The sequence below is a fragment of the Taudactylus pleione genome, unplaced genomic scaffold (genome assembly GCF_031769625.1).
Source record: "Taudactylus pleione unplaced genomic scaffold, aTauple2 ptg000156l, whole genome shotgun sequence".
Classification (NCBI taxonomy): Eukaryota; Metazoa; Chordata; class Amphibia; order Anura; family Myobatrachidae; genus Taudactylus; species Taudactylus pleione.
The window spans coordinates 17330053-17350281 of NW_028284558.1; the positions used below are offsets into that span (position 1 = coordinate 17330053).

A 20229-nucleotide genomic window follows, 5' to 3' on the forward strand; every position below is an offset into this window, starting at 1 on the left:
AAAAATTGTTTCTCAAAATTTGAATGCAGCAAAACACTTGGATCAGAATGATTAATAAAGTATATTAATTTAATTTCTTACTAAAAAAAAATTACAAATACATTTACGGCAAACACAGAGATATTTTGGAATTCTAGCCAAAATACATTTAAGAAACTTCTGATCTAAAATCACAGTTATATTAATTAATTTTTTTTCTCAAATTCCGCATTTCTGTATCAGCCTTCTGCATGGAATGCCGGAACCACATGGAATCAACATATGTGAAATATACACGGCTACATTATTTTTCTTTCCTTAAAGCTAAAACCATGTGCGGCTCAGTGCGCCAGTCATTTATTTACAGGGAAAAAAAACCCTACAGATAAATGGGAGAAGAGGTAAACAGGCTGCTATTGTCCAGAAATCTGGCAGTTTTGAAAGAACTGTGCTTCTTATCGCTGGACTGCAGCTCTCTAATTCACTGCTCTGCTAAAGTGGCTGAGAGGAGGAAAAAAACAGCATTACATTGCAAGTACAATCCAGAGGCGGATTAATATTTGACACACGCTTCCTCAGAAACTAATCAATCAACTCATGTAGTCATATGAGAAATCGCCTCTTAAAGAGGGTGTTTAATCTCTTCAAGGTTTAGTTCATTTATATATTTACTTATTTTACACAGGGATGGTAAGTGTGGCGACAACATTAGGATGCAAAACAGCAGGAGACTGGAAAAACTTTTACAATGTGCGTTTTTAAAGATAAAAAGTTCTAATTGAATTCATGCAAATTAACTCCATTATCAAGCAATTTAGATACCTCTCAATGTTTTTGGTGGATTTGTCTCTCTCTCACACACACACACACACACATATGTATATAAATATATATATATATATTACTATGTGTGATTGAAGTTAGGTATTGTATGGTTAATGTTGATGTTAAGTGTTGATACTAAATAGGACCACGTTGTACCTGTTTGAGTCTGGCTTTCTGTAAGGCCACAAAAACCAAGATGGGCTCTGTCTGTCTATCTATCTAGCAATATCAGCAGGCGACACACAGGGCGTCTTACAAATATACAGACACGTATCTTTATTTATCTATCTACCTACCTACCTACCTATCTATCTATCTATCTATCTATCTATCTATCTATCTAATCCAATATATCTATCTGTCTGTCTATCTAGCTCACATTCATTTATATAAACATCATTCGCATGCCCATCTACTATCTATACTGTATATTAACTATATATATATATATATATATATATACACATGTACATATATATATATATATATATATATATATATAGATCACTGTGTAATATGAGTGGGCTATATAATTAATATCTATCTATCTATCTATCTATCTATCTATCTATCTATCTATCTATCTATCTATCTAACTATCATTTCTTTGTGTGTTACATTAACTGGTTTCTTTAGTCTGTGTTGCATTGTTGAATGTGGAACTGTACAGTGATGAAATTACTGTGTGTCTATGATGGTTTATGGGTGAAGTCTCTCTTCGGTCCAAGTTTAATGAAACCTGTTCTGGAATCGTCCCTGTGACCAGCTCCTGGAAGGAAGACATATGAGACCACTTGTTGTGCTCTCCGTTCAGCTGATATTTGTACCCTCATATATTTGAAAAGTGAGAACCAGCAGTCCCTGAATCAGGACAGAAGAAAGCCTGACAACTTGTGATTTGCCTGTTTCTTAAAACCAAACTTCCCATGCCTTGCACCTGGTTGGCCCTCTTTTTGGTCCGAATTAATTAAGGAAAATCTTTCACTGGCTTTAGGAAGTGCCTGGTTCCTAAATTTTCTACATGATAGTATTCATTCTGTATGTTGTGTACTATGACTTTACTTTGCATCTTGTGGTTTAAGTCATTTTTGGAAAGTATGCTGAAATATGCACCGATATTTAAATACATAACCAAGAACTAATTTTTTAGTAGAGAATCCTATGTGCACCTCTTTGCTTCATGAAATGTTTTAAGACATTTTAACTTTCTGTGCCGTATATGTTCAGGATTTATTATAACGACTTTCTACCATACGATATTGTAACATAGTTGTGATATATTTTGTACTGCCACCTTCTCCAACCTATTGCATGAGTACTGAAATTAACCTGCTGACTAAGGGTGTAGGAGTTGAGTTTTACGAGCCAGTGTTTGTCCATTTCCCATAAAAAAAGTATCTACTAAAATTTTTTATTTTTATTAAAGCTCTTTGAATGTCATTCCTATTCTCGTAGTTACACAATGTATCAGAACATTATTATATTGTTACTAAGATGGAATTTTTTGCACATATATGTTGCTGCGAACATAACAGGTGACTTTTCTAAAAACTGATAACTTATTTATAAACTACAACAAGAAAAGAATTCACGTAACAAATAATGTCATACATAAATAATTAATGACCCAGATTAAAAAAAAAAATCTTGATATCGAATCTTAAATAGAAATACTTATAATATTGCTAAAAACCCTTAAACCATCTTATGTGTCCTCTTGATTAACAAATGAATGGTGTATGGCCAGTCTAGACCTAAACATTTGTCCAAACAGAAAGTCTTATAGTTTTTGTATATTGCATTTGCCACTGCCTTGCAGCACACATCTAATATACTATAAATAAGAATATAGATGTAGATTTAGTTCCAGACAGCGTCAGGCTATGAACCTATTATTTGAATTTGTTGGAAAAACTCTTCTCTTTAGCCTTGTTCAATCTCTTACTTTACTTTATTTAAGCCTTAAATCAAATTACAAGCAGACACACTGAGTATTTGTGATGCCTCCTTGGAAACACAGCATATCTGCAGGCAATAAATCTCCTGTTTTATCAATACTACTATAAAATAATACAACGCACCATATAACACAGCATTAGTTTACAGGGGCATTACATTTACATTCACAATTATTGACACTCATTAAGGCTGTTAAGCTCCTGGACAAGACTCATGTCTAATTCTCTGTGCCAGCACCCAATGGGTGCATCCATAAACTCAGAACTGAAGATCGTAATGAGAACTGAAATTATCCACATTAAAAATATTTGGACCAGAATTTATTCTACAGTACTTAAATGACAATATGCAATAATGAGTGATATAATTATAAATATATTTAATGCAATGTATTTGTTATATCAAAATTATGCAAAAAGAAGAATGTTCACAAAACACCCTAACATTTTATAATAAAGTTTTTATGGTTTTTTTTAGTCCTGTTTTTCACCAAGATAATGTTTTGCATACAATTTTTGAGTTCATACTGCAGTATTTGTTGTACAAATGTCCTTACCAGCGGTTTAATATTGTGATGTTTTTGAAAATAATTTTTCAGTTGAAACTTACCAGGTGAAGCAGACACTTTACCAGGAGGAGTGAGAAAATATGAAGCTCCATCATTGTGCTTTAGAGTCTCAGAGATGATTTATTTAACTTGTATATTCATTCTTCACCATAGCCAGATTCAAGGGTCTGGGCTGGTGGTCAGAGAGTTCTGTGATCTAAACACAAACACAACAATATAACAAAGACAGGCAACAGATAACCTGCACTGCACAGTAATACAATGTTCTAACTGAAACATGCAGGACTCTTTAAAGACACTGAAATGGTCATTACCGTTATCTCAGGCTCTGACTCCCAGGCAATTCATTTCTCTTCCCAGATCCCATGCAGAACTTAAATGCATAATGTCCTTTTTCTCTATGGCTGATAAAATATATTGCATCCAAAAAAAGATAGTGATGGATTTTCGGTGGTCTTCCAACTTTATCGAGTTTTATTAGCAGATGAGCTTTTAAGAGAAGAGTTAAGTATTGTAATTTAGTAAAAAGATGTGTTGTAAAGTCAGTTGCACTTGCCTGGGTCTTTCCTAGTCTAATTCCAAATCGATTTGCACCCAGGCTTATTTCAGTACTACCAGCCCGACACCAGCAGCTGTTTGACAGCAGTGCACAGTATTAAAGAGCAGGATCCAGCTCTCACATTCAGTCTCACATTATTGGCTAGGCACTCCTCCAAGCATGTCACTGGCAGTCTCTCCTTGTGCAACACGGTTACGAATTGGATTTTGGAATATATCCCTCTGACTACAGAACTGCACAGCCAGACTCTCCACTTTTAATTCCTCTCCCAGTCCATGGTGGTGTCTGCTGACTATCTGGCATGTGCAGACTGAGATTGTGTTTCTGGAGCACAGTTATACTGGCACAGCTGTGATTGGACAGTTTGCTTCCTTATAACTGGGACTGACCAACACTTTATTATTATTATTGTTATTATTATTATTATTACTACTATTTTTTAGATCTCAGTTTCATATCTAAACAAAGTAAATCTTTATTTTAAGATAAGTGTGCACAAAGAACCAAATCAAGATAAATGATCTAGTCATTATAATTATCAAGGTAAATAGTCTAGGGATTAAAATCTATATCCCTAGATCGTTTATCCTGATTTGTTTTATTATGTGCACACTTATAATTAAACATAGGTTTCATTCTTTAAATAACTAAATGCAATCTATTAATAAAGTAGATAAAAATATAATATAATGTAATACATTTAAAATATTAAGTAATAATGCTGCAGTGTATAGATAATGCAGCCATATATATATATATATATATATATATATATATACTGCAGCATTATTATACTATACCGTATTGTACTACATTGTTTTCATTTTTTATTATTAAAAAGGAGAGTTTTGGTAACAAATCATGAATAGATTGCGAACACTCATGATGACCTCGACCTCTATATTGATTTGACACCCTAGGACATTATTTTGCGTTAGTGAGCTGACCGTTGCATCTAGACTCTACAGACTACGGGTTCCGTTGCACAGAAGCTGTATATACACTACATAGACTAAAGCACCGGTGAACAAATGGACAGTGTGTTGTATCAAGTTTAGATTACACACTAGCTTTAAAATAATATACACAACAGTTCGGTTTTCATACCACGCTACCCTGTTTCTTTAAATGTAAGAACGCAGTGCTAATATGATACCAGGAAAGAAAAAAAAAACAGGAATCTTTTAGTGCAGCAACAAATATATTTGTATATTTAAATTCAAAGTGAGATCTTTATTTTGGTCAAGTTTCATCTCCCATCAGTTCATGATGAGAAATTCAGAAATGAAGGAGTTAAAAGGTCAATTAATGACAACTCCACCCTGGAGGGCTGCATTCACCATCTGCTGGATTTTTCCTAGCAAGTTACATTTTTAACACTATTGTTTCCAGATTGCTAAGCTCAGACTGAACAGTGCCTCCCATCTAATTAGAGCAGTTTTATTAGTTACCAAATGTGTAAATAAGTCTGGAGTCTGGACACATATACAATACATGCTATAGGTCTGCACTGAACATTGGGCCTGATTCAGTATGTATTGCAATTGCGATCACAGCTGTGTAATCGCACGCAATGCAGCTGCGAAAATATGTGAATGCTTGGCACAGTTCAGGCAGCATAGAGACGGCCACTACTGCTTTCTCACATCCGTAATACCTCGCAGTCCTGTGTATACATCTGTACAATCGAAGCACATTGGCCCGTCATGCTCAAATACAGCAGGTCTGACCAATCGCAGAAACTGCAAGTCTCGTTGCAAGCTGTGTATGTAATCGCAGTGGCTAATGTATGCACGTCCATGCAACAGCATTCAAACAGACAGACACGCCTGTGTTTCTCCAATCACTCACTCTGCGATGGATTCCTATGTGCGTTCATAATCGCAGTGCCAGTGGCGTAAGTTAAGCTCAGATGCCCCGGAGGAAAGTTATCATTTGGTGCCTCCCCCGAAAAAGTGAATTTGTATCTGTTAGGTCTATTTACTAAAGCAAATTTGCAGGATATGCACCAAAAACACCTTTTTTCTGGAGATATCTGCAGATTTATAGTATCCCCCCAATGTATCTGCATTCCGGAGACTAGCCCCAGTAGCTAACACTATCTCAAAGAGATGTTAGCTGCTGTTGTCTATGGGCTACAGATGGCAAAAAGTACTAGGAGAGGGATCCCTAGCATCCCTCCCTGGCACTTTCCACTCAGACCACTCATGCACAGTAGCGCTGAAGAAGAAGTTAAGGGTTTGCATTAGGTTTTTGTATAGATCCCCATCAGTTAATGTGCCTAGAACACATGCTAAGGGGGTTGGGTATGAAATACTGACGTCTTAAAAACCGTCGGTTCAAATCCCGACCCTGGAAGCCCAACACATCATAATCCTGACGCCGGCTGGTAAGTATATTTAACCCTCCCCTCTTCCCCCCTAACCCTCCCTTGGGTGTGCCTAACCCTAAGTCTCCCCCATGGTGCCTAACCCCCCTCCCGCACCCTAAACCTAACCCTCCCAGGTGGGTGTCTAACCCTAACCTCCCCCTGGTGGTGCCTAACCCTAACCCCTCCTCCTAGCCTAAACCTAACCCTCCCAGGGGGGCCCAGGGGGGCCTAACCCTAAGTCCCCCCAAGTGGTGCCTAAACCTAACCCTCCCCCCCACAGCTAACACGTCGCGTTGCCAGTTCGGTATGCTGGGCGTCGGCATCTTGGCATGGGGCTAATGATAGGCGTTGGTATTTAGACACCTATCTTTATTCCCATGCCGGGCTTTCAGTGTCGGAATTCTGGCAGTAGGCATTTCGACCGCCGGCATCCTGACTACATCCCTGCAAAGGTATACAGCTCTCCCATTGTATACCAGAGACACGAGATAAGGGATGACATTGCAACATTGTCTGTTATAAAGATGGGGTCTGCGCTGAGGAATGTAATGTATGTTTGTATGAAGAGTGACCTAAGCTATAGCCCTAGGATTAATTAGGAGAATATACAGCTATGCATTAGTCACAGATAAGATAGTGACCTGTATAATGCAATTAGCATGAGGCTCAGAGTCCTCCTGATGAAGGTGAAAGCCACCTGATGTGGGATGGGGGGCCCTCCTGATACCCCTGGTGGAGAAGAAAACCACCTGATTTGTGGTCTTTGAGGACTGAGTTTGAGTCAAGATACTGTAAGGCTGCCACTGAAGTGGGACTACAAATCACAAAATGCCTAGTCACATGCTGGGAAGTTGCTCCACCAAAGATCTGCCCCCAGACTCAGTCACTGGTGCCCAAGGTCCCATTCCCTCTTACCCACAGCTCTGTCTGCTCCTGGAAGAACTGCAGCCACGTTTATGCTCAGACCCACCACACAGTGAGGAGTGGGACGGGGAGTTGTGGCTGAGGGGGGCACAGGGACTGCTGCATGGGTCCGGGTCTAGAGCTTCCACCAGGGAGGAGTGGGACAGGGAGTTGTGGCTAGGGGGGGGCACAGGGACTGCTGCATGGATCCGTGGCTAGAGCTGCCTCCAGGGAGGAGTGGGAGGGGGAGTTGTGTCTCACTGGAATAAGAAGCTGCTGAGGAGCAGCAACACCAATGAGTAGGGACAGACTATAGGTAGACGGAGACGGCAGCTAATGGTCTGACACCGGGCCCTCCACTAGTGTATGGTGGCTTCTCTGGTGTCAGGAAGAAATGCCATGTATTGGGCGGCCATAAAGGTACACTCCAGGTACATATTTACAACCCTAAGTGGGGTGAATATATTGTGGGCGATGGAGGAGTTGCCCCTTCAGTGCTGGCACCCGGCGGCAGGCTCCTCCATTGTCTCCCATAGTTCTGCCCCTGCGGAGAGCTGAGCAATTGGCCGATCTGCGTATGTAGTTGCAATTGTATACGCTGTTGAATCAGGCCTATAGTCCACATTAATGCAGTGTGTCTTCAGTGCTTCCTGTACAGTACAGAGTGGTCCCTGAGTGTGGAAACCCCCTTATAAAAAGGAATTGAGTAAGGTAATATGAATCCAGTGTCTACACATATGATATGGGAGTGGGGGAAAACTTTTTAGGGTTTTCTTGAAGTCGGCCATCTTTGATGCAACTCTAATTTTTTAATTGGAAAGGTAGTCATGTGACATATGACAGATGCAGAATTAACATATCTTTATTCATTCTCGAGTTGTAACATAAAGTTTGTAGGATATGTTCGAAGTGCTGTCCACCATGTTGCAGTGTTAACATGCTGCTGTTAATGTTCCATCAATGAAGAATGGTCTCACAATACAGGTACCCCACAAACCATACCATACCAACTGTTTTGCCGAGGCTACAACCCTACAGGTTTCCATCCAGTGAGGGTTTGGATGCCTGTAGGGTTGTAGCCTCTGCCTGTGGGGGGAGCAATCACACTGATTGCCCCCTCCCTAGATTTGCACCAGGCTGAGTGAGGGGCTCACAGCGCCCCCTCCCCAGCGTGCAGCGTCACTACAAATAGAATTTATTTTCCTAAGGGGTATAGCCACGCCTCCCGCTATTAGGACCCCCCCGATAGTAATGGGGTCCGGGCCAGCTAACTACGGCCCTGAGGTATGGTTGAACATTGTTCATAACAGAAAGAGAAATTCTGACCCATTGGGTTTTACGCTTATTCGGACACAATTTGTGTAAAAATTGCAATTGGGAAAAGTTGCCCTTAGTTTAGCTAGTAGAGCTGGTCGTTTACACAAGAAGCATACAACTCCTCAATGTTAATATATGCACCTGCTGTACCCCTGGAGAGAACAGTAGAACATACAGAATATAGGGCCTGATTCAGAGCCGGACACTCTTTCAGAGCTCTCGCTCTGAATCAGTGCCCTCCTTCTCATTTTTTAGAGTGGCCCCCAGGCCGCTCGCATAGCTGTGGGTGACCACTCACAGCTATAGCGAGGGGCCAAAAATATGGTCGCGATGGTCAAGACCATCGCGACCATCGGGCTTGCGACGAGACCCTTGTGGTAGGGTCTCGTTGCCGCAAGCCCTGGAGTGCTTTTGGCTCTATCAGAGCCAAAAGCACTCCCACTAACATCATTTGTGATGTCAGTGGGGCCGGCCCTAGACGGTAGGCGTTCCCATGGGAACGCCTCCATCTGGGCAGCAACGCCCCCGGCACGCCCACCAAAGGGGGTGTGCTGTCACTCACCATCGACAGCACGTCCTCTTTGTAGTGAGACCCATAGCAACGGTTTACCCGTCGCTATGCGGGTCTCGCGCATGCGCACGACGGAGGACGGTCCCTCGTGCGCATGCGCACTTGGCCAACATCGACCCGCTTGCGAGCACTCAGCGCTCGCAAGCGGGTCTGAATCAGGCTCATAGTACAGTGTTATTAAAATCTAATAAAGTTGCATTAACCATGTAATAGGAAAAACAAAAAGAAAGTATTAACGGCGTGATTCAGAGTTGTACGCTAATGCTGCTGCTGCTGAAAAACAAAATTAAGGTATTAGTCTTCTGGGTAACCGAATAGTCACGAAGAATGGCCGCGTGTACTGAAACGCCAAGACCATTTTTTTTGCATACAGAATCGCAGATGCAGGATGTGACACACCTCCAAAATGGTCGCTACACACCAGTTCTTTGCCACCACTCACCATTACCTGCCTCATATGCTCCTTGACAATCACATTGTGCGTAAATAGTCACTGCGAGCGACTACATGATACCTTGATGCATGTTCCATGCGACTTTGACACATGGTGCATGCGCAGTATACCAATAATTGTTGTAAATATCGGCATAGCGTACAACTCTGAATCAGGCCCTATGTTTATTAAATCAGCACACACACCTATCACCTGCCTCTTTTTAATTATCACATGGGAAATTTAAAATATCACTATAATAATACAAATAGGCCCCCATTTACTAACAAGTTTTATCACCAAAACGAGTGATTAGAAAGAACTGTTAGAAAAATGACAGTTGGGAGCTGATTGGCTGGAGCACCATTTATCATACACAGTGACATTTATCACTCGTTTTGGTGATAAATCTCGTTAGTAGATGAGGCCCATAGATCGCTGCAGCTACAATATTATAGTATTGGAAAAATAAAGAGGGATTTAAATGTAATCAGAAGTGTCAGCTTATCCTGGGGTGTATAAAGAGAGGAGGGAGCCTGTGTGTATTCCCCGTCCAGGGCACCCTACTCTCTCCCTGGTGATCGGCAGCGCACTGACCACGGTCCACAGCAGTAGACTCTACTAGTTTGTGCCTAGAGTTTACTGTGCATGCGCAGGTCACCGGGAAAATGGTGGGCGCGGTTTCCCCACTGCGCAAAATGCCTAGAAAATGGTCGCGGCAGCCATTTTCCAGGCATTTTATGAAGTGCTGCTACAGCCGACATGGCACTTCGGAGAGGTAAGCATTAAAAACTATGGGTGCAGGGTGTGCGGTGTGGGCCCCCCTGGACCCAGGGGCCTGTGTACACCACACACCCTGCACCTATTATAGATATTCCCCAGGACTTATCATCATTATCAGCAGCTCGCATTTTGCACCAGTGGTTGAGCACCTGTAAGTGATCCCCCTCAAACAGGCGCATTTTCATCTTTCTTGTGGTCAGCATGGGCCACTTTTTGCACAAATACACCCTATTGTGTTTGCCAAGCTTATGTGCCCCCTACAACCCCAGTTTTGTCCGCCTTAGTGCATGGAGTTGTTAGCACAAAATGTGTCTCAGACAGTCTCAGACAGTGTGGGAATGTATGTATAAGGTTTTCTATATGTCCTATAGTGTGGCAGAGAAGACTGCCCACAATGTCAGAAAAGCTTTATTTTATATCAGGAAAATGTGCAAATGTAACCTCATAGTAAGCTGCTATTTATTATTATTACTACTATTATTATTATTAGTATTCTTTTTATGACACACTGGAGTGGAATCAAGTGCATACACTTTTCCCTGTATGTTCCAAGCTGTTTACTTCTAAATAAACAGCAAAAATTCCACAATAAATTTATGCTGATGGTGAAAAGGATGGTAAATGAAAAAGACACTGGTAGACAATGCACAATGGTTTTCTGCACAGTACAGACTTTTTTTTGGGGGGGGGGGAGATTTTAAAGTACCAACTAATTAGCTCCTAACTGTCATTTTTACAGGTTGTGTTTGAAAACTGACAGATAGGAGCTGATTGGTTGGGACATTATCTCTCTCTCCAACCTTTGATATACTTCTCTCTATGGGGCATAGGGGTCTATTTATCAAGTAGTGAAAAGAAAGTGTGGAGAAGTAAACCAGTGGAGAAATTGCCCATAGCAACCAATCAGCTACTACGAGTGGCATAACTAGGGCAGGGTGTGAAGGGCACATGCCCTGGACACCATGGCAAGCCCTGCAGAGGGGGTGCCGCCGGCCAGGACATCATACTCGCACGCCCTCCCCCCACCACCATTGTGTCCTGAGTGCCCTTTAACGAGCAGCCCCTTTAGCCTTCCTACCAAGCTCTATCCACCTCCTGACTGGGACTAGAGCTGCCATCTGCGCTGGGCGAGGAGTGATTTTTCCCTCCCCGGCACTCTCCATCTCCGCTCACCACAGGTAAGTTCTTGGGGGGGGGGCGATCGGAGGCTGATGGCTAAACTGCCGCTGGGGGGGATGTATTGGATGGCTAAGCTGCCACGGGAGGGGAGGGGGGTGTTCATTTTTTATGTGGGGGGCTACTGGCTGCATTTGTGTGTGTATAAATGTGTGTCTCTGTATAGACTTTCAGTGTGTGTGTCTGTATAGGCTTTCAGTGTGTGTATAAATGTGTGTCTGTATAGGCATTGTGTGTGTAAGTGTGTGTCTGTATAAGCTTTGTGAGTGTAAGTCAAGTGTGTCTTAATAGGCTATCATTGTTTGTATAAGTGTGTGTCTGTATCGGCTTTGTGTGTGTGTGTAAGTGTGTCTGTATAGGCTTTGTATGTGTGTAAGTGTGTGTCTGTATAGGCTTTGTGTTTGTGTTTGTGTGTCTGTATAGGCTTTCAGTGTGTGTATAAGTGTGTGTCTGTATAGGCATTTTGTGTGTGCAAGTATAGGCTTTGTGTTTATGTGTGTGTCTGTATAGGCTTTCAGTGTGTGTATAAGTGTGTGCCTGTATAGGCTTTCAGTGTGTGTGTAAGTGTGTCGTACTTATTATTTTCTAGACTGTACTTGATAAATGCTACTTGAAAGCTTGACTTGGTTGCTATGGGCCACTTCTCCACTGGTTCACTTCTCCACACTTTTCACTGCTTTATAAATAGACCCCATATTTACTAAAGTACAGGTTAGAAGTGGAGATGTTGCCCGTAGCAACCAATCAGGTTCTAGCTATTATCTTCTAGAAGGTGCTAGATAAATGTTAAGTAGAATCTGATTGGTTGTTATGGGCAACACCTCGGCTTCTAAAAACCCACACTTTTGTAAATATACCCCCAAGTGTCAAATGCATGCATGGAACTAAATGAATATTTTTGCTGGAGCACCCTCATCAGTACACCTAATTTAATACCCGTCATCATCTTCAGGTAGCACTTGCACTAATCTATACTTGGTGTAATATATGCCTGAAATAGGGATGTCTACGCTGATATCCTAACTCTGTATAGCTTGCAGTTGTGTAAATAAATATGCCTTCACTGAATTTTGCCTACAGTACCTGAGAAATGCCCAGTTACAGCCCAGCTAAACTTCTTCACTAGCATAATCTGTATTTGCATATGCTTAGTTCCAGAACATGACAAGTGTAATTCACACATAATAATCTCCGCAAACAGGCATACGTTCAACACAACATCAGGCCTAAAACATTCGACGGCTGACACAGGCGAGTAGAATGCCTCTGTAGCTTTTTATGAAATTGCAGGATGTTTAAGAATAAACCAGCTGAACCCAAATCCAGTATAAAAGTGTATCTCTTTACATAAAGTGACATAATACTATCATACATATAAATAAACAATATTAAAATAGCAGTACAATATATAATAAACAGTGTCTCTACATTATAGGCAGCATTACACACACACAAATGCATAACTGACAGCATTAGACAAAAGCACATAATTTATCTCTCTCTATACTTTACAAAACTCAGATGAATAATCTGGACATATCAATTCATGTCCAAAAGCCATCTAATACCACACCCCCCTGTTATGCCCAGTCCGTGTCTATTTTGGGCAGGGACAATTTCCTTTTGGTTGTCAAAATTGCATCAACACACATTTTAATACAGATTGTGATACTTATACTGACACTGGTATATACGGTACACACAGAGACATACACATTTACTGTGACAGACATACACAGACAGTTCTTCAGATTAGTGATGGTAAATCAATAACAATTTAACAATGGTCAATGAATTGGTCATTTTTGCATTTTGATGTAACTTCAGTTGGTTTTAAACGCTAACCATAGGTAATATATATATATATATATATATATATATATATACCCCATTCTCTTTGTCCACATACTAAATGTCGGTATATCGTACCAAACCCACTGTGATGATTTTGGAAATATAATGTAATAGTTTTTGTATTTTAAGGTCCAGCATTAATATTCACTGTATAAAGAACACCCTGTCATGTCGCTACTGTCTTCTCAGTTATATTTTAGTTCATCATAACTATAAAATATGTAATTCATACTGTATTCTCCGGAACATGGGAGGGATGCACTGTGCTGAATAATGTGGTCAAACCTCCGAAAATGCAGTTTTAAGCGGCGTTGCCTAATAGTAGCCTATGGGAGTTTTTCTCGAGACGGATCCAATAGTATCCCTCCCAGTATGGTCGATGGCCGGCATGCGCAGAAAGGCTGCTGGGTCATAAACCTGGAGTTCCCACACCACAAAGGACAGCTCTTATATCTTCATGCATACTGCATTACTAAACTCCAGCATAATGCAATCATTGGTGGGATTTTTAGTAAACTATAATATTGAAGCAATGGCCTTAAAAACTTCCACAATTGGACTATCACTTAAAGAACAATCACATTTACAGGACAAGTGGTGCACACAATGACAATTAGGGTGGATTGTGATCTGGAAACAATACAAGTACTGCCTCATTACATTATTTTGAAGTGTCCCCAAGCAGGCACAGCCGGGCCCATTTCTAGGGTAGGATTGCATTTTGTGTCAGGGGAGTATTTTATATTGGCAAACTTAAAGTGCTGGAAAACGGTATTACAATAGTTTTGTTCATTTCCAGTTGTCAGGCTCATGTACTGTACAGTTGGCCAGAGATTGCATCTAAATTGAAAGTGTAAAATGTATCCCAACGATGGTACCTTTAACTTAGGTTGCAAGTAGTATATGGGCCTGGTTTATTTCTGGAGTTAACAGCATACCTCCCAACAATCTTGTTCGAAGCACGCATCCGAAAAGGGGGCAGCCTGCAGGTGGGACAGCGGGACAGTCCCTGAAAAGCGGGAGGTATGTAACAGTAGTATATGTGCTTAGGTTTACCAAGAAAATGCGGATTCGCAGCATTAACAGTATATATTAAAATTGCAGGACACAATTCATAGACAATATAGTGCATCTATGTATTGACAGTATTAATGATAAATAATTAAGTGACATTTACCATGTAAAAGGCAATAAAAATCAGGTGTATATACAAAAAGAAAGTACTTATTAAGTTTAAATCAATACACACAGCTGTCACCTTCGCCCTTAAAAGACCAAATAAGGAACTGCTTCCATACAGCGAACTGATTGCAAATATCACGGTAATAATAACGTTTATAACACAGCAGCCACACTACAACAGTAATAGTATCAGTGGGTGGGATTAAGCCAGACAATCAGAAGTGGCTGCCAAAGTCATCATCACCATCTTCATCATCAGTGTGTATTTTGAGACTTGAGTACCTGCAAGCCAACACATCCTTGGCGGGTATCCACTAGGCGATTTTGACAGGCGATTGCACGATAAAGACGTCGTTATCGTGCAATCGCCAGCAAATCGCCCACAAATCGGGCATGCAAATGACAAAAACGACCAGCGATGTGCATGCCCACTGGTCGTTTTTGCCATCTATCATCGCCCGTACATGCTGATCAACCTGACAATCCCATCAGATTCAGCATGTACAGGGATGATGGATGTGCCTGGACTGAACGAGTGAACGTTCAGTCTAGCCACATCACTAGACATACAAACGACAGCACGATTGCAATGTCGTAATCGTGCTGTCGTTTGTATGTCTATAAGTGTATACGCGGCTTAACTGGTGTCTTTTTTTGTGCTCAGCATGGAATGTGTCTCAGTCACTGTAGATACATTATCATTACTGTTGTTGATTTATAAGTACAGTAGGCTTACCATACTATTCCTTAAAAATGGGACACAGGTTCTGTGGCTGATTAAAACCAGGTGAAATGCTGGCATGAAGTCAGCCAGCCACAGAACCTGTGTAATCCCCAGTTTAGAGAGATAGTATGGTAAGCTTATTTATAAAGCACCACAGTGCTCAAAAGTGCCAGACAAAAGGGCACAGAGGGCATATGTAAAACAGGGACAGACAAGGGGGAAAAAATAATGCAGATGCAAAAACAGAGATAAGAGGGCTTACAGACTAAAGGAGAAGGGCATTGTTGAGAAAAGAGGAGTGACTGTGAGTCAGTGTACAAGATTATAATATACTGGCTCTAACTCACCATTTGGTGAGCAATTGTCAGAACCAATCTCCAACGGTGAAGCCATACTGTCTGTGTAATATACTTAACTCTCATTGCATTATGGTCTCCAGACTAATGGCTGTCGCTTGTGTGACTCAGTCAGTAATAGAGACACACTGTAAGGTTGAAGTTAACACAGGCATTTAATTTACTGATAGAGCCAATTGTATGAATACAGTTATTATCCTGTGTGTTGGTGGAGATGTGGAGAATGATTGAGTGGGACAGGTCTGCTTTCCACACAGAGCCATTTATTTTAATGGTTTTTAACAGTATATATTCACTAAAAATACATAGACACATTGGGGCACTACACACATCTTTGCCTATTACGGTAGGCTCAATATTGCTAATTTTCTTGCACACCTCTATGAGGTGCGAAAAAAAACTAGATGTTGCTGGCTGCAATGTGCCTTTCCGCAAAGGCACTGTAAATCACTAACATTAGGTGCTGTAACTTTGTATTTGTGGATTTGTATTTATTATAAGGGGAAATGTATGAAGCCTTGGAGTGAGATAAAGGGGTCTATTCATAAAGCAGTGAAGTGTCCTGTTTATCTGAAAACTATTAATTGAACAAGGTACCACTATAGAAACTTATTACTTCTCCAGCGATGCACCTTCTCCTGTATGTATCGCATCACCATACATTTGTATGGTGAGTACGATTCATAATGGAACGGAAAGCTGAGCTTTCCGTTCCTCAGCTAGCGCCTCATTCGCCATCTCAGGATGGCATTAGCACTGCTGTTAGGGGAGAAGAGCAGCAAAGACTGCTGTCTTCCTGACTTCTCCCTGTTGACTCCGCCCCTTTTCTTCCAGCAGCCAATAAGAGGTGCCCAGGGTATACCCTGGGCACCTCCTGCTGAGCAACTGCTGGCTGCCCCAATTGATCCAGTGCACCCCCCATTCCTACCTCTGCCATCGCTATTGAAAGGTCACCTCCTTTCAGACTGCCCGCTGCCCTCGAGCCCCGTGCCTCCCCCCGTTCTTTCTCCTACTGCTACTTTTAAGTACAGTAGGTTGACCATCTCCATGCGGACTGCCCGCGTACCATGTCTCCTGTTCCTTCTCCTGCTGCCGCTATTATAGGTGACTTGTCAAATGCCAGGTCACCTCTTGCATGCAGGGCCGGCCCTAGGCCAAATTTTTTGGTAAGCGAGTATATTTTTTGGCACCCCCTTTTACAGTGCCCCATAGTAGTGGTCCCCCATGTGCAGTGCCCCTTGTGCCCCTAGTAGTAAGCCCCTTATATAGTGCCCCCAGTAGTGGTACACCATATGCAGTGCCCCCAGTAGTAGCCACCCCCTTGTAGTGCCCCTAGTAGTAGTCCCCCCTTTACCCCCCCCGAGAAAAAAAACACTTACCTGAATCCCCGCTCTGAAACCTGCTCCTGCCGCAGCCATCCGCTCCTCAGTCCGTCCTCGCGGGCCGCTCTGCATTATGGGAGAATCGTTATGATGTCATGACGTCTCTCCCATTACCCACTGTGGGAGTCGGAAGATGGAGCTCATGAGTGAGCTCCAGCCCAGATCAGGATTTCTGGGCAAGTTTGGAAGTAGACATCACTAAGGACAGCTGGTCAGAATTTGAAGTATAGAGGGCCTCATTCAGTACGGATCACAATTGTGCTCACAGTTGCGAAAATATGCTAATGCCTGCAACAGCTCAGCCGGCATAAAGACGCCCACTGCTGCTTTCTCATATATGTCCAATCTCGCACTTCTGCGTATACATCGGTACCATCAGCACACATCGGCCCGTCATGCACATTTACAGCAGGTCTGACCAGCCACAGAAACTGCAAGCCTCATCGCACGCAGTGAGTACTCAAGCTGTGTATGCAATCGCAGTGACTCATTTATGCACGCCCAATAAACAGCGTTCAAATGGACGTCTGCGTTTCTCTGACCATTCCCCTGTCACCACCCCCCAACGCTGACAGCCCATCACTCACTTTACGATGGATTCCTTTGTGCATCTGTAATCGCAATGCAATTGCTGGGCACATGCAGTGCAGATTGTATGCATGCGCAATGGCAAACAATCGACTGCCTCCGTAATCGCTATTGCGTATGCTTCTGACTCAGGTACAGAGTACACATAGTACACAGTCTATAAGTCGACACCAAATGGTCAACAGGCAATACTCACTATTAGTCCATGTTGATCTTTTAACTGTCGACTATTGATCCTATTGACCTTTTGAGCCTGTCTACCTATAGCCTGTCAACCATTTGGTGTAGACATATTGACTGTCTATCTAGACACTGTAGCTCTTCCATCCCTGTTACATGACCCTAAAACTCACTTAGGGGTCTATTTACTAAGCAGTGTTAGGAGACAGAGTGAAAAGTGATAAGAAAGTGATAAGGTGCCAGCCAATCAACTCCCAACTGTCATTTTTCAAACACAGGATGTGAGATGACAGTTGGGAGCTGATTAGCTGGCACCTTCATCAGTGTAGCAAGATGGCTACTGGACCCACCCAATCTCCACCTACCACACAGCTATTGGCTGGACAATCTGGCACAATGCGACAATCCTAAAATAAGAACCACAGTAATGATATATTACACACAAGCTGTCCAAGTCTTGAGGTTTATAGGCCGTCAGGCTTATTTCAGTGCTCCATTATTTATCTTCTGACAGACAACACTGCCCACAACCATTTGTATTTGATTGATCATAAGAGAAGATGTGAGGTCAGATGACTTTCCATGGTTCTGGTCGTTGGACAAAACTATTCTCTACTATGTAGATGCGGAAGTGTAAAGAATGGAAATATATGTTCAGTACAATATGGTGGGATAAGCCTAAGTACAGCTTCATGATGGTCATTTAGTTGTAATAAGCAGTAAGTGCTGCAGCACATATGGTGATCTTTTACAATTGTAGATTACATAGGAAGCCCAAATATTGTTTTTCCAAGGTCAACTCTCCAGCAAACAATAAAAGTATTTGAAAATCATTGTTTCTCTTTTATTTTGCTTCATCTTGGTGAAAATAAATGACAAATTTATTACAACTGTCTGCAGGACAGCCAACTGGTGTCCAGTGTGCCAGGTGCGTTTGAAAATATAATAGTCTGCATTTTATTACAGTATCTCCCTCCTCTATTCCCTATGACAGAGTGTGAAAGACGGACAACATAATTCTGTAAATTATTATTAAAAAAGGCTAATTTGCAAGATCATATTTGGAAAACTTGCTCACACTTCATTCCAAGCAGTATGGGACAAGAGCAAGCTGCCCTGAAATCTTACGCTGTTCATAAATCAGATCATCAGATATGGACAAGCACCAGGAACAAAGATCTTTATGCATACACAACTTTTAAAATCATTTGCTAAAAATATGAATTTTGTTGTGAAAATATTTTTTATAAATTGTGTTGTGATACAGGCCACAAAGTTCCTAAGATACAAGCATCTAGCTTTGCTTTTATTTGCCATTCTGCGCTTTACTATATTTGTAAACTCCACATTTATCGTCAATAAATTGAGCAGCGACAGTAAAAGTGTTGGTGCACAATTGGAGAGATCCATGTGGTTCAAAAACTGATAATGGGAATCCCACAAGCTCAATTTGCCTGTAGCCACATGTAAAATGTTGTACCAAAACACCTAAATGTTGTACCAAAACGCCCAATGAGCTGAAAATTCCACTGAAAAGTTTTGAAAATTTGGGTCAATTCCAAATTGCTTATGTTGTGTTCAGGCACCTTACATTATATCATCACACGCATCACAGGAATCGTCTGCAATGTGGAGCATTCTACAGGTGAACCATATTAGGTTAGGACAAAACACTGTTCTCCTGATGTGAGTTGCTGTCTTTGATTTGTATTTTGTGTTTTGTAAATAATACCATTTTGACCATTATTCAGATTAAATTGCCACTATAACATTTTTTTTCCCATCATTTGCATTATATTTTTACATTTGTATATGCTATGTGCCATGGATGAGATGAAATAGTGTTTAATAGCAAAATGATTATTATTATTATTTAGAATACTATTCTAATGATTCTATTAACATCCAGGCACTTAGAAGTTATTTTAAAGTGACCAAATATCTGGACTTATTAGCACCAACACTCAGAGGGGTTGCTTCTGCGTCTTCATTCTGTGCCCGTTTCTGAGCATACTGAGATGCCCACTCGCTTTCTATAGATGCGCCATCGGATGCACCACCGAACCATTTGGAAGGTGCTGAATCTCCTTCTATACATGGTGTCCAGTGTCAGTGTTACTGCCTCTTCAGATGCCCGCAATGCGCCTGTGTCTGGCTAGCCAAGTTACCTCCCAGGAATGCCTAATGAAATCCCCAGCTCTTGCATCCAAAATCGTTCTGCGCCTCCCTGCGGTAACTTTTAGGACAGATGTGCTGTGTAGTGGACTCAGATGCTTGCGCAGACTTGAGTGGCCGGAAGCGGATTAAGTTTAAGACTATTTAAGAGTCCTGAATTTTTTGCAATCGGCTGATAATGGCAGCCCTGTTACTGGGTAGATTTATTTTGTTAGTAGTGTAGTATTGGTTTAGCTTTAGCCTATGGGGTTTTAGGGGGAGTGTCCTCATTTAGGTTATATATAGGAGGACCTTCAGTTCAAAGCCATCCTTTTCAGTTTGGAAGGTAAAATACATACACATTT

At 41.5% G+C, this 20229-nt stretch overlaps 1 protein-coding gene across 1 annotated transcript in view; it reads right to left on the reverse strand.

Moving 5' to 3' along the window:
- Positions 1 to 3989, reverse strand: part of NXPH2 (neurexophilin 2) — a 191255-nt gene extending 187266 nt beyond the window's left edge. The window contains exons 1-2 of the mRNA XM_088474913.1: positions 3646 to 3989; positions 3373 to 3527 (exon numbers count right to left, since the gene is read on the reverse strand). Of these exons, the coding sequence (XP_088331039.1) occupies positions 3373 to 3426 (54 nt within the window). The 5' untranslated portion in view covers positions 3427 to 3527; positions 3646 to 3989. The remainder of the gene's footprint in view (positions 1 to 3372; positions 3528 to 3645) is intronic.
- Between the last annotated feature and the right edge of the window lie 16240 nt (positions 3990 to 20229).